This window comes from Pseudophryne corroboree, chromosome 7, assembly GCF_028390025.1.
Source record: "Pseudophryne corroboree isolate aPseCor3 chromosome 7, aPseCor3.hap2, whole genome shotgun sequence".
In the NCBI taxonomy this organism is placed as follows: domain Eukaryota; kingdom Metazoa; phylum Chordata; class Amphibia; order Anura; family Myobatrachidae; genus Pseudophryne; species Pseudophryne corroboree.
In genome coordinates this window covers 27,627,373-27,645,320 of record NC_086450.1, presented here as the reverse complement: position 1 = coordinate 27,645,320, position 17,948 = coordinate 27,627,373, and the positions used below count along the sequence as shown (strand labels likewise).

Here is a 17,948-nt window from a genome sequence, read left to right as displayed (position 1 = left end):
CAAAACGGGTATCGGTGCATCACTGCACACGAGTCCTGGGAAAAATGGTGGCTTCATACGAAGCAATTCCATTCGGCAGGTTCCATGCAAGGACCTTCCAGTGGGACCTCTTGGACAAGTGGTCGGGATCGCATCTTCAGATGCATCGACTGATAACCCTGTCTCCAAGGACCAGGGTGTCTCTACTGTGGTGGCTGCAGAGTGCTCATCTTCTAGAGGGCCGCAGATTCGGCATACAGGACTGGGTCCTGGTGACCATGGATGCCAGCCTTCGAGGCTGGGGGGCAGTCACACAGGGAAGAAATTTCCAGGGACTTTGGTCAAGTCAGGAGTCGTCCCTACACATAAATATTCTGGAACTGAGGGCCATTTACAATGCCCTAAGTCAGGCAAGGCCCCTGCTTCAAAACCAGCCGGTACTGATCCAATCAGACAACATCATGGCAGTCGCCCATGTAAACCGACAGGGCGGCACAAGAAGCAGGATGGCGATGGCAGAAGCCACAAGGATTCTCCGATGGGCGGAAAATCACGTACTAGCACTGTCAGCAGTGTTCATTCCGGGAGTGGACAACTGGGAAGCAGACTTCCTCAGCAGACACGACCTACACCCGGGAGAGTGGGGACTTCATCCAGAAGTCTTCCAACTGTTGGTAAACCGTTGGGAAAGGCCACAGGTGGACATGATGGCGTCCCGCCTCAACAAAAAGCTAAAGAGATATTGCGCCAGGTCAAGGGACCCTCAGGCGATAGCTGTGGACGCTCTAGTGACACCGTGGGTGTACCAGTCGGTTTATGTGTTCCCTCCTCTGCCTCTCATACCAAAGGTACTGAGAATAATAAGAAGGCGAGGAGTAAGAACGATACTCGTGGTTCCGGATTGGCCAAGAAGAGCTTGGTACCCAGAACTTCAAGAAATGATATCAGAGGACCCATGGCCTCTACCGCTCAGACAGGATCTGCTACAGCAGGGGCCCTGTCTGTTCCAAGACTTACCGCGGCTGCGTTTGACGGCATGGCGGTTGAATTCCGGATCCTAAAGGAAAAGGGCATTCCAGAGGAAGTCATTCCTACGCTGATAAAAGCCAGGAAAGAAGTAACCGCAAACCATTATCACCGTATTTGGCGAAAATATGTTGCGTGGTGTGAGGCCAGGAAGGCCCCTACAGAGCAATTTCAGCTGGGTCGTTTTCTGCACTTCCTACAGTCGGGAGTGACTATGGGCCTAAAATTGGGTTGCATTAAGGTCCAGATTTCGGCTCTATCGATTTTCTTCCAGAAAGAACTGGCTTCACTGCCTGAAGTTCAGACTTTTGTAAAGGGAGTGCTTCATATTCAGCCCTCTTTTGTGCCTCCTGTGGCACCTTGGGATCTCAATGTGGTGTTGAGTTTCCTGAAATCACATTGGTTTGAGCCACTTAAAACTGTGGATTTGAAATATCTCACGTGGAAAGTGGTCATGTTATTGGCCTTGGCTTCGGCCAGGCGGGTGTCAGAATTGGCGGCTTTGTCATGTAAAAGCCCTTATCTGATTTTCCATATGGATAGGGCAGAATTGAGGACTCGTCCCCAGTTTCTCCCTAAGGTGGTATCAGCTTTTCACTTGAACCAACCTATTGTAGTGCCTGCGGCTACTAGGGACTTGGAAGATTCCAAGTTACTGGACGTAGTCAGGGCCTTGAAAATTTATGTTTCCAGGACGGCTGGAGTCAGGAAAACTGACTCGTTTTTTATCCTGTATGCACCCAACAAAATCGGTGCTCCTGCTTCTAAGCAGACTATTGCTCGCTGGATTTGTAGCACAATTCAGCTGGCGCATTCTGCGGCTGGATTGCCGCATCCTAAATCAGTAAAAGCCCATTCCACAAGGAAAGTGGGCTCATCTTGGGCGGCTGCCCGAGGGGTCTCGGCTTTACAACTTTGCCGAGCTGCTACTTGGTCAGGGACAAACACGTTTGCAAAATTCTACAAATTTGATACCCTGGTTGAGGAGGACCTTGAGTTCTCTCATTCGGTGCTGCAGAGTCATCCGCACTCTCCCGCCCGTTTGGGAGCTTTGGTATAATCCCCATGGTCCTTACGGAGTTCCCAGCATCCACTAGGACGTCAGAGAAAATAAGATTTTACTCACCGGTAAATCTATTTCTCGCAGTCGGTAGTGGATGCTGGGCGCCCATCCCAAGTGCGGATTGTCTGCAATACTTGTATATAGTTATTGCCTAACTAAAGGGTTATTGTTGAGCCATCTGTTGAGAGGCTCAGTTATATTTCATACTGTTAACTGGGTATAGTATCACGAGTTATACGGTGTGATTGGTGTGGCTGGTATGAGTCTTACCCGGGATTCAAAATCCTTCCTTATTGTGTCAGCTCTTCCGGGCACAGTATCCTAACTGAGGTCTGGAGGAGGGGCATAGAGGGAAGAGCCAGTGCACACCAGATAGTACCAAATCTTTCTTTTAGAGTGCCCAGTCTCCTGCGGAGCCCGTCTATTCCCCATGGTCCTTACGGAGTTCCCAGCATCCACTACGGACTACGAGAAATAGATTTACCGGTGAGTAAAATCTTATTTTTTTATTTCTGTGTAATCTGCTGAGCATTATAGACTGCACCCCCTGATGTTGTGTGTCATGTCACCAGATACCTCTTCCCCATCCGCCGCGCTGACTCCCGCGTTATGGAGGTCGCCCAGCCGCCTGCAATGGACCTAAAGCTTGGGAAGCAGTCGCCTCTTTTCCTGGATAGCCTGGTGCGAGAGCCCCAGAGGAGACCGGTCCCCAACCACCTGCTGGAATCAAGTATGTAGCACCTATGTATGCCTGATAAATGTATGATCAGCCATCCATTGCTTCTGCCTAGGCCTGGCCCACTCAGGAGTAATTATTAGGCATGATTTTATATATTTGCAGAGATTTATGCCAAGCTCGTCAGGAACGGGTCAGTGGAGGCGGAGCCTGGCGTTCTTCACTTTGGGGGATATAAAATTGGCAAATGTCACCAGCAGACCCTAGTAAGTCTCATTTCTGTTGCTGCGGACACCTTGCACTATGAGAGCAGATGCATGATTGTATGTAAGTGTTATTGGCTAAGTGAACGACCAGCATTAGGTACAATATAATGTAACTTGGTTCCTGCCCAGCCATTAGACAGAGATTACAGTGTGTAAGACTGGACTTACACCACTGATAATGGCGACAGAATAACATGAGGGCTGGTAGTGGAAGAGGAGTCTACTTACAATAGTGCAGAGCAATGGGAAAACTTCCAGCACATATGGAATGGGATGAACGGGATGCGTAGTGCATTCCCAGATGTGAAGTCTGGCAGTACTGCCCCTATACAAGACACATCGGAAGGGGAAGATTGTGGTCACGTGTGACTGTACAGTGGTACGCTCTTGTTTCCCATCATCGGGGTCCTCAGTGGTGAAGCCGGATCTAGAAAATGGGTGTTATTACCTGGTGTAACATTGGGAAGTGCAAATAGTGCTAGAAGAGATCAATATGCCTTTGTACAGAATTGCGGTGTCTCTGGTGAATCAGTTCCTGATCCTCTGGGGTAGTAGACAGACACTGGCACACTGTGTAAATGAGGGACACCCAGCCTATTGAAAGTGAGGGTTTCCGCCATGTGTGTCTCAGGCCTTTACCACTTGAATGACGCGTTTTGTTCTTGCCAAAAATGTCATAAAAAATGGTTGTTTTTTTTAATTTACTATTTAATTTAAAAATACATTTTTAAAACTGTCTCCTATATAATAGCCCAGGGTGACTGTGTATAACACTAGGCGTGGCTAGGAGCTCTCATTGGATTAGCGGCAGGTCTATCACACCCAGTCAACAGCTGATTGGGCGAGAAACGCCCTCCCACACAGGTTACATCCAATGGGCGGCTCTGCCCTTTGGCCGTATGTTCCCAGAGCAGGATTAACTATGGGGCTGATGGAGCTGCAGCTCCAGGTCCACACCCCAAAATAGACCCACTGCATCTGCAGCAACATACCCTCCAGTAGCGCACGCAGGGGGGGTTTCTGAGTACCTAGAAACCCCCCCTGACGGACCGTTTTTTTTCTTCAGAGGCAGAGACACCATTGTCTCCGTCTCTGCACCAGCCCAGGGCTCCCAGTCACAAACCGAGCTGCCCGGCGATAGCCGGTTACTGCTATTTGCGCTTCCGCGTCAGGTGGCTTTCTTGTCCATTACCACCTGATGCGAAGCACCCATAACTAAACATGCCGCGGGCAGGCAGCTCCAGCGCGCCGCAATTACAGTGCCTTCCAGCTTGTAGAGAGATAGAGAGGGGACCACGCCACCCGGCAGGGTCATGGAGGATGGAATCTCTGCATATACTGTATGTTGCTTGGTGATTCTACACATTGGGGGTCATTCCGAGTTGTTCGCTCGTTGCCGATTTTCGCTATGCTGCGATTTGTTGCTAATTGCGCATGCGCAAGGCACGCAGGGCGCATGCGCTTAGTTATTTAACTAAAAACTTAGCAGATTTGCTGTGGATCCTGCGGCACTTTTCAGTCGCACTGCTGATTGGTAAATGATTGACAGGAAAGGGGCGTTTCTAGGTGGTAACTGAGCGTTTTCCGGGAGTGTGCTAAAAAACACAGGCGTGTCAGGGAAAAACATGGGAGTGTCTGGAGAAACGGGGGAATGGCTGGCCGAATGCAGGGCGTGTTTGTGACATCAAACTAGGAACTAAACGGACTGAGCTGATCGCAATCTGTGAGTAGGTCCGGAGCTACTCAGAAACTGCAAGAAAATATTTATTAGTAGTTCTGCTAATCTGTCGTTCGCTATTCTGCTAAGCTATGATACACTCCCAGAGGGCGGCGGCCTAGCGTGTGCACTGCTGCTAAAAGCAGCTAGCGAGCGAATAACTCGGAATGAGGGCCACTGTTTGTGCTGATCTTGAAAAAGGTCCTTAGGGACCGAAACGTCAACATAACTACCGACATGCTGCTATTGAGTGCCATCATCTGTTACCTGTAAGGTAAAATAAACGTGTTGAAGCAAACTGGTGAGTGCCTGTACAATTGGATTTTATATATATAAAACACTTTAAAAATAATCAGGTGCGCTCAGGAAGAGAAATTGAATGTATAATAAACAGTCTTTGTCCACAAGACATAAAACCACTGCTCCTGTACACTGAAGGGAGCGGTTGCACTAGTGTCTCTCTTTATACAGGACCGCTGCTCCCCGCCGTCACAAATAGCCCAGAATTCCACGGGAGAAAGACATCTAGGAAAAGATGTCCGTAATGCAGTATCAATTCAATTCATAAAAGCACAACAATCTTGTTAAAATCACAACGCTGATGCTCGTACCATGGAACACTACGCTGTGGGCTTAATACCTCCTGATTTGAAACATGAATCCGTGGCAACACTCCAAACCTCAGGTAGTCGTTCAGGATGGGACCACAAACCCGTCCCGCTGGGCCGCTAACAACAGCCGCCGCACGTCGGGACACTGTCATTGACCGGTACCAGGGAAGGCAGGAGGGGGCTTGATCGCATATGTCAGCAGGCCACGCTCCTACGCGTTTCGTCACAGACTTCGTCAGAGGGCTGACCTGCTGATTGTGCATCACTCCTTTTAAGAACGGCTATCGCCAATCAGCTACATTATTACAAACATCAGTCACATTCCAACAATGGGGTATATTTACTAAAAATCGTATTTTCCCATTTGAGGTCAAAGTTCAATCACGAATGACATCGAAAGTGTAAAGTTGCAACTTTTTGAATTTAGTACGACTAATTTACTAAGCTGCCGTATTCTGCATTTTCGGTTTTACCGATGTCGATGTCATTCGTTTTTTTTGGCAGTGTTTTACGTGAGTGACTTGTAAAACACTGCCGACTTTAATACAATGAATCTCGGCCGGATCTGAGAGATCCGTGCTGGGCTTCATTGTGCACCTTGTAAATAAAAAAAATCAGTGTTAAAATAAAAAAAAAATTGCGTGGGGTCCCCCCTCCTAAGCCAAACCAGCCTCTGGCTCTTTGAGCCGATCCTGGTTGCAAAAATATGGGGGGGAAAATGATAGAGGTTCCCCCATATTTAAACAACCAGCACTGGGCTCTGCGCCTGGTCCTGGTTCAAAAAATACGGGGGACAAAAAGCATAGGGGTCCCCCGTATTTCTGAAACCAGCACCGGGCTCCACTAGCCAGATACATAATGCCACAGCCGGGGGACACTTTTATATAGGTCCCGGTGGCCCTGGCATTACATAACCAATTAGTCACCCCTGGCCGGGGTACCCTGGAGGAGTGAGGACCCCTTCAATCAAGGGGTCCCCCCCCCCAGCCACCCAAGGACCAGGGGTGAAGCCCGAGGCTGTCCCCCCCATCCAAGGGCTGCGGATGGGAGGCTGATAGCCGTTTTGTAAAAAAATGAATATTGTTTTTAGTAGCAGTACTACAAGTCCCAGCAAGCCTCCCCCGCAAGCTGGTACTTGGAGAACCACAAGTACCAGCATGCGGAGGAAAACCGGGCCCGCTGGTACCTGTAGTACTACTACTAAAAAAATACCCCAATAAAAACATAAGACACACACCTTGAAAGTATAACTTTAATGCATACATCCACACCTCCATCTCCTATATAATAGCCCTATTCTGTGACCTTGTGATTCATTTGCTAACGCTGGGCGGAGTCACAACAGTGGGCGGAGTTATTCAAATGAGTCACAGAGATCTGGCCAAATCTACAGGAGACTAGGAGCAGAAGCAGATAGCATGGGCATTGGGCATGTCACAGGCAGGGGTGCATACCTCCCAGCTTTCTGCAGGAGCTTTCTCCAGGCAGAAGGAGGGAAACACACTCGGCGAAAAGGGGGCGTGGCTTCACGGGAGGGCCCCCGTTTTCGTCAGTGAGGGGGCTTGCCCAGCGCTCTGTGAGCTGCTGGCATGCCCCCAGGGGCTGATTATGAGTCCGGGGGGCACAGGGCACTTGAGGCAGGGGAGCCCTATCTCATTGCTGTGCCTGCTGTGAGTTGGGGGCGTGGCCTAATCGCGCCCCGCGCGGCCACGCCCCCTTATGCAAATTCCGATTTTTATTTTTATTTTTTTTATGGGATTTTGGCCCCTCAGCTAGGGCTAAATCCAGAGGAGGTGGTCGCTCCCCCCTACACACCCGCACAGGGAGAAGAAAGCAGGGAGACTGCTGCCTCCCTGCAACACCACAGACCTGCCAATATGCAGCAGCGTGTGCTGACTGTAGCACAATGCTGCCGCTGTTGCTGGCAGGACGGGGGGAGCTTCTGAGCTGGGACAGAGCTACTCCAGCCGGGGGGCCCCCTAAAACTGTGGGGCCAACGGTACGTATCCCCTGGCCACCCCCCCCTTAATCCGGCTCTGCTGCTGGAACCCCCCCCGTAATCCGTACCCCCTGATGCCCCCTCTCCCTCTGTCTCCACTATTCACCGCTGCTCTGCTAAGCAGAACAGCGAGTACAGGAGCTTTCCAACTGCCCCCCCCCCCACCGTCGGACACTGCGACCCGCGAGTGGGACAGCGGGACAGACCCCAAAAAATGGGACTGTCCCGCGAAAATCGGGACATTTGGGAGGTATGGTATGCTTGACCCCCCACATCGGCATACTCAGCAGGGTCTCTCTGGTGCGGAGGAGCGTCACTTTCTGACACACTCCACTCTTCTTAGCTGCAGTTTAGTGGGGCACCTGCCGCTGTGCAGGTTCCATACTGCCTCTGTTATCTCCAGCCCCGGCAACCCCACCGCTAGCTGCAGCGCTGCCACCCGCAGTGGAGTGCGCCCAGCTCATTCACACACTTTAGCTGGCGGGTAGCGCTGCAGAAATCCGAGCTGCTTGCAGGCTCTGACCCACTCCTCCCTCCAGCCGCAGCGTCTCCTGGGAGCTAACCAGTCACTCCCAGTCTCCCCTTACCACAGTGCCCGGAAGCCGTGAGGTCCGCGCCTCGTGCATGCTATGACCCCCTCCTCCCTCCAGCCGCAGCATCTCCTGGGGGCTAACCAGTCATTTCCAGTCTCACCTTACCACAGTGCCCGGCAGCTGCGCGAGGTCTGCGGTGTGTGACTGAGGAGGGGGGGAGGGATGCGGACTGGCAGAGAAAGCAGGACTCCAGCCTGAGAGAGTCAGCCATGCCAAGTCTCCAGCAGCAGCAGATCCCAACAGGTTGGAATGGAACAGCAGCAGCCAGCAGCAGTGACTCCGGTAAGACACATCTGTCTGTCACCACTGTTTTGTCCCTAATACCAATCTGTGGTGTTCTGTCATGTCCCTGTCACCCCTGGCCTTGCCCTGCCACCCTTATTCTGGCCCTTTCACCCTTATCCTGGCCCTTTCACCCTTATCCTGGCCCTGTCACCCTTATCCTGGCCCTGTCACCCCTGTGATTGCCCTGTCAACCCTATACTGGCCCCGTCACCCCTGTCCTGGTCCTGCCGCCCCTACCCTGGCCCTGTCACCCCTATCCTGTCCCTATCATTTCTGTCCTGGCCCTGTCACCCCTGTCCTGGCCCCGTCACCCCTGTCCTGGCCCCGTCACCCCTGTCCTGGCCCCGTCAACCCTTTACTGACCCTGTCACCCCTGTCCTGGCCCTGTTACTGCATACCCTCCAACTACCTTTTATGGCATGTACAGTACCCGCAGCGCCTCCAGACCTCTCCCCAATGCACTACACCTCCGCACCTTCCCCTCCACCACATGCGGCACTCCACCCCTCCCCCACATGCTGTGCCTCCAGACCCCCTACACCACCCGTGGCTCCCACTCCTCCACCCCTTCACCACCCACAGCACCTCCAGGCCCCTTCCACCATTCACCCCCCTTATACGTCTCCCCCCACACCTGCCCCCCTCCACCCGCAGCATCTGCAGACACCCTCCTCCATCAGCGGTCCCCCCTCACCCACCCCTCCCCCACCAATGGCACCCCCGCACCTGCCCCTCCACCACCTGCAGCACCTCCGGACCTCCTTTCCCATCCGCCGCAACACCCGTACCTGCCCCTACCCTACCCATGGTGCCTGCGGTCCCCTACCCAACCCCCGGCACACCCATCCCACAGCACCTCCGGAACCCTTCACCCATCCACAACATCCCCACACCTGCCCCTCTCCCACCCGTGGCACCCCTGCCCCTCCCCCACCTGCAGTGCCTCCGGAACCCTCCCCCATCTGCATCCCCCACTCCTCTGCCCCTCCCCCACGCGCAGCACCTCCCGAACCTTCCCCATCCGGGCCCCACCCCCACTTCTGCCTCCCCTCCACCCGCAGCATCTACAGACACCATCCGCAGTCCCCTCCGCACCCGCTACATTCTGTACATCGTGCCCTGCAGGTGCTGTTCACGCCGTCGCAAGGGGCTGCGCCTCCTTCACCATCGCACGCCCTTTCATTGTGCAATATTTAACCACTAACAAAGGAATGCAGGTAATACTCCATATAATACAAATATTAAACCCCAGAAAGGCATGCAAGGGTTAAGGGGGCGTAGCCCCTTGCGACGGTGTGAAGAGCGCCCGTAGGGCGCGATGAAGCACCTAGTATACACATACTTTCCTTATGTTCACACGAGGGTCGGTCCTCTTCTCCATGTAGAATCCATGGTGTACCTGTTGAAAAAATTATACTCACAAAATCCAGGGTAGAAGGCTCTTCTTGTAATCCATTTGTAATCCAGGTACTTGTCAAAATAAAAAAACGGACACCCGACCTCGCACTGAAAGGGGCCCCATGTTTTCACATGGGACCCCTTTCCCCGAATGCCAAAAAACCCCTCTGACTTATGTCTAAGAGGGTTCCATCAGCCAATCAGGGAGCGCCACATTGTGGCACCCTCCTGATTGGCTGTGTGCTCCTGTAGTGTATGACAGGCAGCACACGGCAGTGTTACAATGTAGCGCCTATGCGCTCCATTGTAACCAATGGTGGGAACTTTGTGGTCAGCGGTTGACCGAAAGTAACCTCACCGCTGACCACAAAGTTCCCACCATTGGTTATAATGGAGCGCATAGGCGCTACATTGTAACACTGCCGGGTGCCGCCTGTCATACAGTACAGGAGCACACAGCCAATCAGGAGGGTGCCACAATGTGGCTCTCCCTGATTGGCTGATGGAACCCTCTTAGACATAAGTCAGAGGGGGTTTCTGGCATTCGGGGAAAGGGGTCCCATGTGAAAACATGGGGCCCCTTTCAGTGCGAGGTCGGGTGTCCGTTTTTTTATTTTGACAAGTACCTGGATTACAAATGGATTACAAGAAGAGCCTTCTACCCTGGATTTTGTGAGTATAATTTTTTCAACAGGTGCACCATGGATTCTACATGGAGAAGAGGACCGACCCTCGTGTGAACATAGGTAAGTATGTGTATATGGAGGTGTGGATGTATGCATTAAAATTTCTCTGACGTCCTAGTGGATGCTGGGACTTCCGTAAGGACCATGGGGAATAGCGGCTCCGCAGGAGACTGGGCACAAAAGTAAAAGCTTTAGACTAGCTGGTGTGCACTGGCTCCTCCCCCTATGACCCTCCTCCAAGCCTCAGTTAGATTTTTGTGCCCGAAGAGAAGGGTGCAATCTAGGTGGCTCTCCTGAGCTGCTTAGAAGTAAAAGTTTAAATAGGTTTTTTATTTTCAGTGAGTCCTGCTGGCAACAGGCTCACTGCATCGTGGGACTAAGGGGAGAAGAAGCGAACTCACCTGCGTGCAGAGTGGATTGGGCTTCTTGGCTACTGGACATTAGCTCCAGAGGGACGATCACAGGTTCAGAGCCAGAAGAGCGAAGAGGTCCGGAGAAATCGGCGGCAGAAGACGTTCCTGTCTTCAGATAAGGTAGCGCACAGCACTGCTGCTGTGCGCCATTGCTCTCAGCACACTTCACACTCCGGTCACTGAGGGTGCAGGGCGCTGGGGGGGAGCGCCCTGAGACGCAATAAAACACTATAAAAACCTTATATGGCTAAAGAAATGCATCACATATAGCTCCTGGGCTATATGGATGCATTTAACCCCTGCCAGTTTTCCTGAAAAAAGCGGGAGAAAAGGCCGCCGTGAAGGGGGCGGAGCCTTTCTCCTCAGCACACAAGCGCCATTTTCTTTCACAGCTCCGCTGGAAGGATGGCTCCCTGACTCTCCCCTGCAGTCCTGCTACAAGAATCAGGGTAAAACAAGAGAGGGGGGGCACTATTGGCAGCTAATATAAAACAGCAGCTATAAAGGGAGTAACACTTACATAAGGTTATCCCTGTATATATATAGCGCTCTGGTGTGTGCTGGCAAACTCTCCCTCTGTCTCCCCAAAGGGCTCGTGGGGTCCTGTCCTCTTTCAGAGCATTCCCTGTGTGTGTGCTGGGTGTCGGTACGATTGTGTCGACATGTATGAGGAGGAAAATGATGTGGAAGCAGAGCAATTGCCTGTGTTAGTGATGTCACCCCCTAGGGAGTCGACACCTGACTGGATGGTCGTATTTAAAGAATTACGTGACAGTGTCAGCACTTTGCAAAAAACTGTTGACGACATGAGACAGCCGGCAAATCAATTAGTGCCTGTTCAGGCGTCTCAGACACCGTCGGGGGCGCTAAAACGCCCGTTACCTCAGATGGTCGACACAGACCCAGACACGGATACTGAATCCAGTGTCGACGGTGAGGAGACAAACGTAATGTCCAGTAGGGCCACACGTTACATGATCACGGCAATGAAGGAGGCATTGAATATTTCTGACACTACAAGTACCACAAAAAAGGGTATTATGTGGGGTGTGAAAAAACTACCAGTAGTTTTTCCTGAATCAGATGAATTAAATGAGGTGTGTGATAAAGCGTGGTTTTCCCCCGATAAAAAACTGCTGATTTCTAATAAATTATTGGCACTATACCCTTTCCCGCCAGAGGTTAGGGCACGTTGGGAAACACCTCCTAGGGTAGATAAGGCGCTCACACGCTTATCAAAACAAGTGGCGTTACCGTCTCCCGATACGGCCGCCCTTAAGGAACCAGCTGATAGAAGGCTGGAAAATATCCTAAAAGGTATATACACACATACTGGTGTTATACTGCGACCAGCAATCGCCTCAGCCTGGATGTGCAGCGCTGGAGTGGCTTGGTCGGATTCCCTGACTGAAAATATTGATACCCTGGATAGGGACAGTATATTATTAACTATAGAGCATTTAAAGGATGCATTACTTTATATGCGAGATGCACAGAGGGATATTTGCACCCTGGTATCTAGAGTGAGTGCGATGTCCATTTCTGCCAGAAGAGCGTTATGGACGCGACAGTGGTCAGGTGATGCGGATTCCAAACGACATATGGAAGTATTGCCGTATAAAGGGGAGGAGTTATTTGGGGTCGGTCTATCGGACCTGGTGGCCACGGCAACGGCTGGAAAATCCACCTTTTTACCCCAGGTCACCTCTCAGCAGAAAAAGACACCGTCTTTTCAAACTCAGTCCTTTCGTTCCCATAAGGGCAAGCGGGCAAAAGGCCACTCATTTCTGCCCCGGGGCAGAGGAAGGGGAAAAAGACTGCACCAGGCAGCCTCTTCCCAGGAGCAGAAGCCCTCCCCCGCTTCTGCCAAGTCTTCAGCATGACGCGGGGGCTCTACAAGCGGACTCAGGCACGGTGGGGGGCCATCTCAAGAATTTCAGCGCGCAGTGGGCTCACTCGCAAGTGGACCCCTGGATCCTGCAGGTAGTATCACAGGGGTACAAATTGGAATTCGAGACGTCTCCCCCTCGCCGGTTCCTGAAGTCTGCTCTACCAACGTCTCCCTCCGACAGGGAGGCGGTAGTGGAAGCTATTCACAAGCTGTATTCCCAGCAGGTGATAATCAAGGTACCCCTCCTACAACAGGGAAAGGGGTATTATTCCACGCTGTTTGTGGTACCGAAGCCGGACGGCTCGGTGAGACCAATTTTAAATCTAAAATCCTTGAACACTTACATAAAAAGGTTCAAATTCAAGATGGAGTCACTCAGAGCAGTGATAGCGAACCTGGAAGAAGGGGACTATATGGTATCTCTAGACATCAAAGATGCTTATCTCCATGTCCCAATCTACCCTTCTCACCAAGGGTACCTCAGGTTTGTGGTACAAAACTGTCATTATCCGTTTCAGACGCTGCCGTTTGGATTGTCCACGGCACCACGGGTCTTTACCAAGGTAATGGCCGAAATGATGATTCTTCTTCGAAGAAAAGGCGTCTTAATTATCCCTTACTTGGACGATCTCCTGATAAGGGCAAGGTCCAGGGAACAGTTAGAGGTCGGAGTAGCACTATCTCAGGTAGTGCTACGTCAGCACGGGTGGATCCTAAATATCCCAAAATCACAGCTGATTCCAACAACACGTATACTGTTCCTGGGGATGATTCTGGACACAGTCCAGAAAAAGGTGTTTCTCCCGGAGGAGAAGGCCAGGGAGTTATCCGAGCTAGTCAGGAAACTCCTAAAACCAGGCCAAGTGTCAGTGCATCAATGCACGAGAGTCCTGGGAAAAATGGTGGCTTCTTACGAAGCGATTCCATTCGGAAGATTCCATGCAAGAACTTTTCAGTGGGATCTGCTGGACAAATGGTCCGGATCGCATCTTCAGATGCATCAGCGGATAACCCTATCTCCAAGGACAAGGGTGTCTCTCCTGTGGTGGTTACAGAGTGCTCATCTTCTAGAGGGCCGCAGATTCGGCATTCAGGATTGGATGCTGGTGACCACAGATGCCAGCCTGAGAGGCTGGGGAGCAGTCACACAGGGAAGAAATTTCCAGGGCTTGTGGTCAAGCATGGAAACGTCTCTTCACATAAATATCCTGGAACTAAGGGCCATTTACAATGCCCTAAGTCAAGCAAGGCCTCTGCTTCAGGGTCAGTCCGTATTGATCCAATCGGACAACATCACGGCAGTCGCCCACGTCAACAGACAGGGCGGCACAAGAAGCAGGAGGGCAATGGCAGAAGCTGCAAGGATTCTTCGCTGGGCGGAAAATCATGTGGTGGCACTGTCAGCAGTGTTCATTCCGGGAGTGGACAACTGGGAAGCAGACTTCCTCAGCAGACACGACCTCCACCCGGGGGAGTGGGGACTTCACCCAGAAGTCTTTCAAGTGATTGTAAACCGTTGGGAAAAACCAAAGGTGGACATGATGGCGTCCCGTCTCAACAAAAAACTGGACAGATATTGCGCCAGGTCAAGGGACCCTCAGGCAATAGCGGTGGACGCTCTGGTAACACCGTGGGTGTACCAGTCGGTGTATGTGTTCCCTCCTCTGCCTCTCATACCAAAAGTACTGAGAATCATAAGAAGGAGAGGAGTAAAGACTATACTCGTGGCTCCGGATTGGCCAAGAAGAACTTGGTACCCGGAACTGCAAGAGATGCTCACGGAGGACCCGTGGCCTCTACCTCTAAGAAAGGACCTGCTCCAGCAGGGACCTTGTCTGTTCCAAGACTTACCGCGGCTGCATTTGACGGCATGGCGGTTGAACGCCGGATCCTGATGGAAAAAGGCATTCCAGATGAAGTCATCCCTACCCTGATCAAAGCCAGGAAGGATGTAACCGCGAAACATTATCACCGCATTTGGCGAAAATATGTTGCCTGGTGTGAGGCCAAAAAGGCCCCCACAGAGGAATTTCAACTGGGTCGTTTCCTGCATTTCCTGCAAGCAGGACTGTCTATGGGCCTAAAATTAGGATCCATTAAGGTTCAAATTTCGACCCTGTCGATCTTCTTCCAGAAAGAACTGGCTTCAGTGCCTGAAGTTCAGACGTTTGTCAAGGGGGTACTGCATATACAGCCTCCTTTTGTGCCACCAGTGGCACCTTGGGATCTCAATGTAGTTTTAGGGTTCCTAAAATCACATTGGTTTGAACCACTCACCACTGTGGAATTAAAATATCTCACATGGAAGGTGGTCATGCTGTTAGCTCTGGCGTCAGCCAGGCGTGTCTCAGAATTGGCGGCTTTGTCATATAAAAGCCCTTACCTAATTTTTCATTCAGACAGGGCAGAATTGAGGACTCATCCTCAATTTCTCCCTAAGGTGGTTTCAGCGTTTCACATGAACCAACCTATTGTGGTGCCTGCGGCTACTAGGGACTTGGAGGACTCCAAGTTGTTGGACGTAGTCAGGGCCCTGAAAATATATGTTTCCAGGACGGCTGGAGTCAGAAAATCTGACTCGCTGTTTATCCTGTATGCACCCAACAAGCTGGGTGCTCCTGCTTCTAAGCAGACGATTGCTCGTTGGATTTGTAGTACAATTCAGCTTGCACATTCTGTGGCAGGACTGCCACAGCCAAAATCTGTTAAAGCCCATTCCACAAGGAAAGTGGGCTCATCTTGGGCGGCTGCCCGAGGGGTCTCGGCTTTACAACTTTGCCGAGCAGCTACTTGGTCAGGGGCAAACACGTTTGCAAAATTTTACAAATTCGATACCCTGGCTGAGGAGGACCTGGAGTTCTCTCATTCGGTGCTGCAGAGTCATCCGCACTCTCCCGCCCGTTTGGGAGCTTTGGTATAATCCCCATGGTCCTTACGGAAGTCCCAGCATCCACTAGGACGTCAGAGAAAATAAGAATTTACTTACCGATAATGCTATTTCTCATAGTCCGTAGTGGATGCTGGGCGCCCATCCCAAGTGCGGATTGTCTGCAATACTTGTATATAGTTATTGTTACAAAAAAATCGGGTTGTTTATTGTTGTGAGCCATCTTTTCAGAGGCTCCTACGTTTATCATACTGTTAACTGGGTTCAGATCACAGGTTGTACAGTGTGATTGGTGTGGCTGGTATGAGTCTTACCCGGGATTCAAAATCCTTCCTTATTATGTACGCTCGTCCGGGCACAGTATAATAACTGAGGCTTGGAGGAGGGTCATAGGGGGAGGAGCCAGTGCACACCAGCTAGTCTAAAGCTTTTACTTTTGTGCCCAGTCTCCTGCGGAGCCGCTATTCCCCATGGTCCTTACGGAAGTCCCAGCATCCACTACGGACTATGAGAAATAGAATTATCGGTAAGTAAATTCTTATTTTTACTTTCAAGGTGTGTGTCTTATGTTTTTATTGGGGTATTTTTTTAGTAGTAGTACTACAGGTACCAGCGGGCCCGGTTTTTCTCCGCATGCTGGTACTTGTGGTTCTCCAAGTACCAGCTTGTGGGAGGCTTGCTGGGACTTGTAGTACTGCTACTAAAAACAATATTCATTTTTTTACAAAACGGCTATCAGCCTCCCATCCGCAGCCCTTGGATGGGGGGGACAGCCTCGGGCTTCACTCCTGGTCCTTGGGTGGCTGGAGGGGGGGGACCCCTTGATTGAAGGGGTCCCCACTCCTCCAGGGTACCCCGGCCAGGGGTGACTAGTTGGTTATGTAATGCCAGGGCCGCCGGGACCTATATAAAAGTGTCCCCCGGCTGTGGCATTATGTATCTGGCTAGTGGAACCCGGTGCTGGTTTCAGAAATACGGGGGACCCCTACGCTTTTTGTCCCCCGTATTTTTGCAACCAGGACCGGCTCAAAGAGCCCGAGGCTGGTTTTGCTTAGGAGGGGGGACCCCACGCAATTTTTTTTCTAAAAATAAACACTTTCCCATCCCCTTCCCACTGATAAACATGCACGGATCTCATGGATCCATGCATGCCTATCCAAACACGGGATAAAAAAGCAGGTCTGTTTTTTTTTAGCACTTTTTCACGAATTGTATTTCAGCACGGCAGTGTTTGGCTATTGTCGGCAGTGTTTGTGATTTGCACTTTTTAGTAAATTACCGATTTCTTCCAAATTGCAGGCGTATTTGACCGATGGTGTATTGATTCGTGATTTTTTCCTAGGACTTCCAAAATATTCCGAATGCCCTCATCACTGCCGAGATTTTTGCTTAGTAAATTACCGAAATGACACTTTGAAGAAAAAACGGCATCTCGGTCAAAATCGGGACCTTAGTAAATATACCCCAATGTATCCATAGTAAACTGCTATTCTTATATTGTTATTTATTTATATTCTGAAGACGTTTGCCTTATCTAGTCCTCGTTTCTTATTCTAATGTCCAGAAAATGGACATTTAATCCATACATATTAAGGATACCTCCCATTAATAATTATTCCGCACTCGCTACATATAATTAGCTCATACGTGCTAAACGAGTATACAAGATAAACAGTCCCGGCACTCCCTCTCTGAAAATCAATGTGCTGCGGTGCCCTCCTTGAGAGACTAAGCAAGTCCTCTATGTAGTAGGTTGAAACAGGCGGCACTCAGGCAGACTCATAAGAGATACAGAGGGAAAAGGTAGCAGGTGCACTATCTCACACCAGCTCAACCTGTAGTAACCAGAGGCACTTAGCATATTCCTGGCCAGGGCTATGAGCTTACCCACCGCATCAAGGTAGCCTCTCATTGGGTAAGTCCCTAACACTAACTATAGGGGTTCAGGTCCGGGGGGCAGGACACCCCAGAGCCACCCAGCCAGACAACCCCAGGGCATTGCAGGAGTGATAAAAAATATAGGGTTAAAGAGGTAGGAGCAGCTGTTGCTGCATGTGTGAATAATGTGAGGAGTAAGAGAAAATTATGTGAAGGTGTTACATATATATAAAACAAACTATAACTGCCATGGAGTGATGAAATAGTGTTAAATTGCGATGCCCCAGGGACACCCAGCCACGGCAGGCACAGGGAGCCCCGCACCCCAGAGAATTCCCCCCATTATGGACTGCCATATTAAACAAAATGTAGGAGTCTTACCTCAGTGTGCTCATTCCAAATGTAAAGGCTAGAGTGTTGGACTATTTAAAATCAGAGGGGTGGGTGGGGCAGGGTGATAAATTAGGGTGAAGGTGTCTCCTACCTTCAAAAATGTATGAATACATCAGTTACAGAGGGAAAAGGGCCCTAATTTGCACACCTTAATTAGGTAGTGAGGTGCTACTCTGCTTGAGACTTA

The 17,948-nt window shown here is 50.8% G+C and overlaps 1 protein-coding gene across 2 annotated transcripts in view; it reads left to right on the top strand.

Annotated features, from left to right (window-relative positions):
* Positions 1-17,948, top strand: part of CFAP221 (cilia and flagella associated protein 221) — a 202,711-nt gene that overhangs the window by 16,755 nt on the left and 168,008 nt on the right. For both annotated transcript variants that reach the window (XM_063932818.1, XM_063932817.1), the window contains exons 2-3: positions 2,641-2,798; positions 2,910-3,010. In XM_063932818.1, coding sequence (XP_063788888.1) covers positions 2,678-2,798; positions 2,910-3,010 — 222 coding nt within the window. In that variant the 5' untranslated portion in view covers positions 2,641-2,677. The remainder of the gene's footprint in view (positions 1-2,640; positions 2,799-2,909; positions 3,011-17,948) is intronic.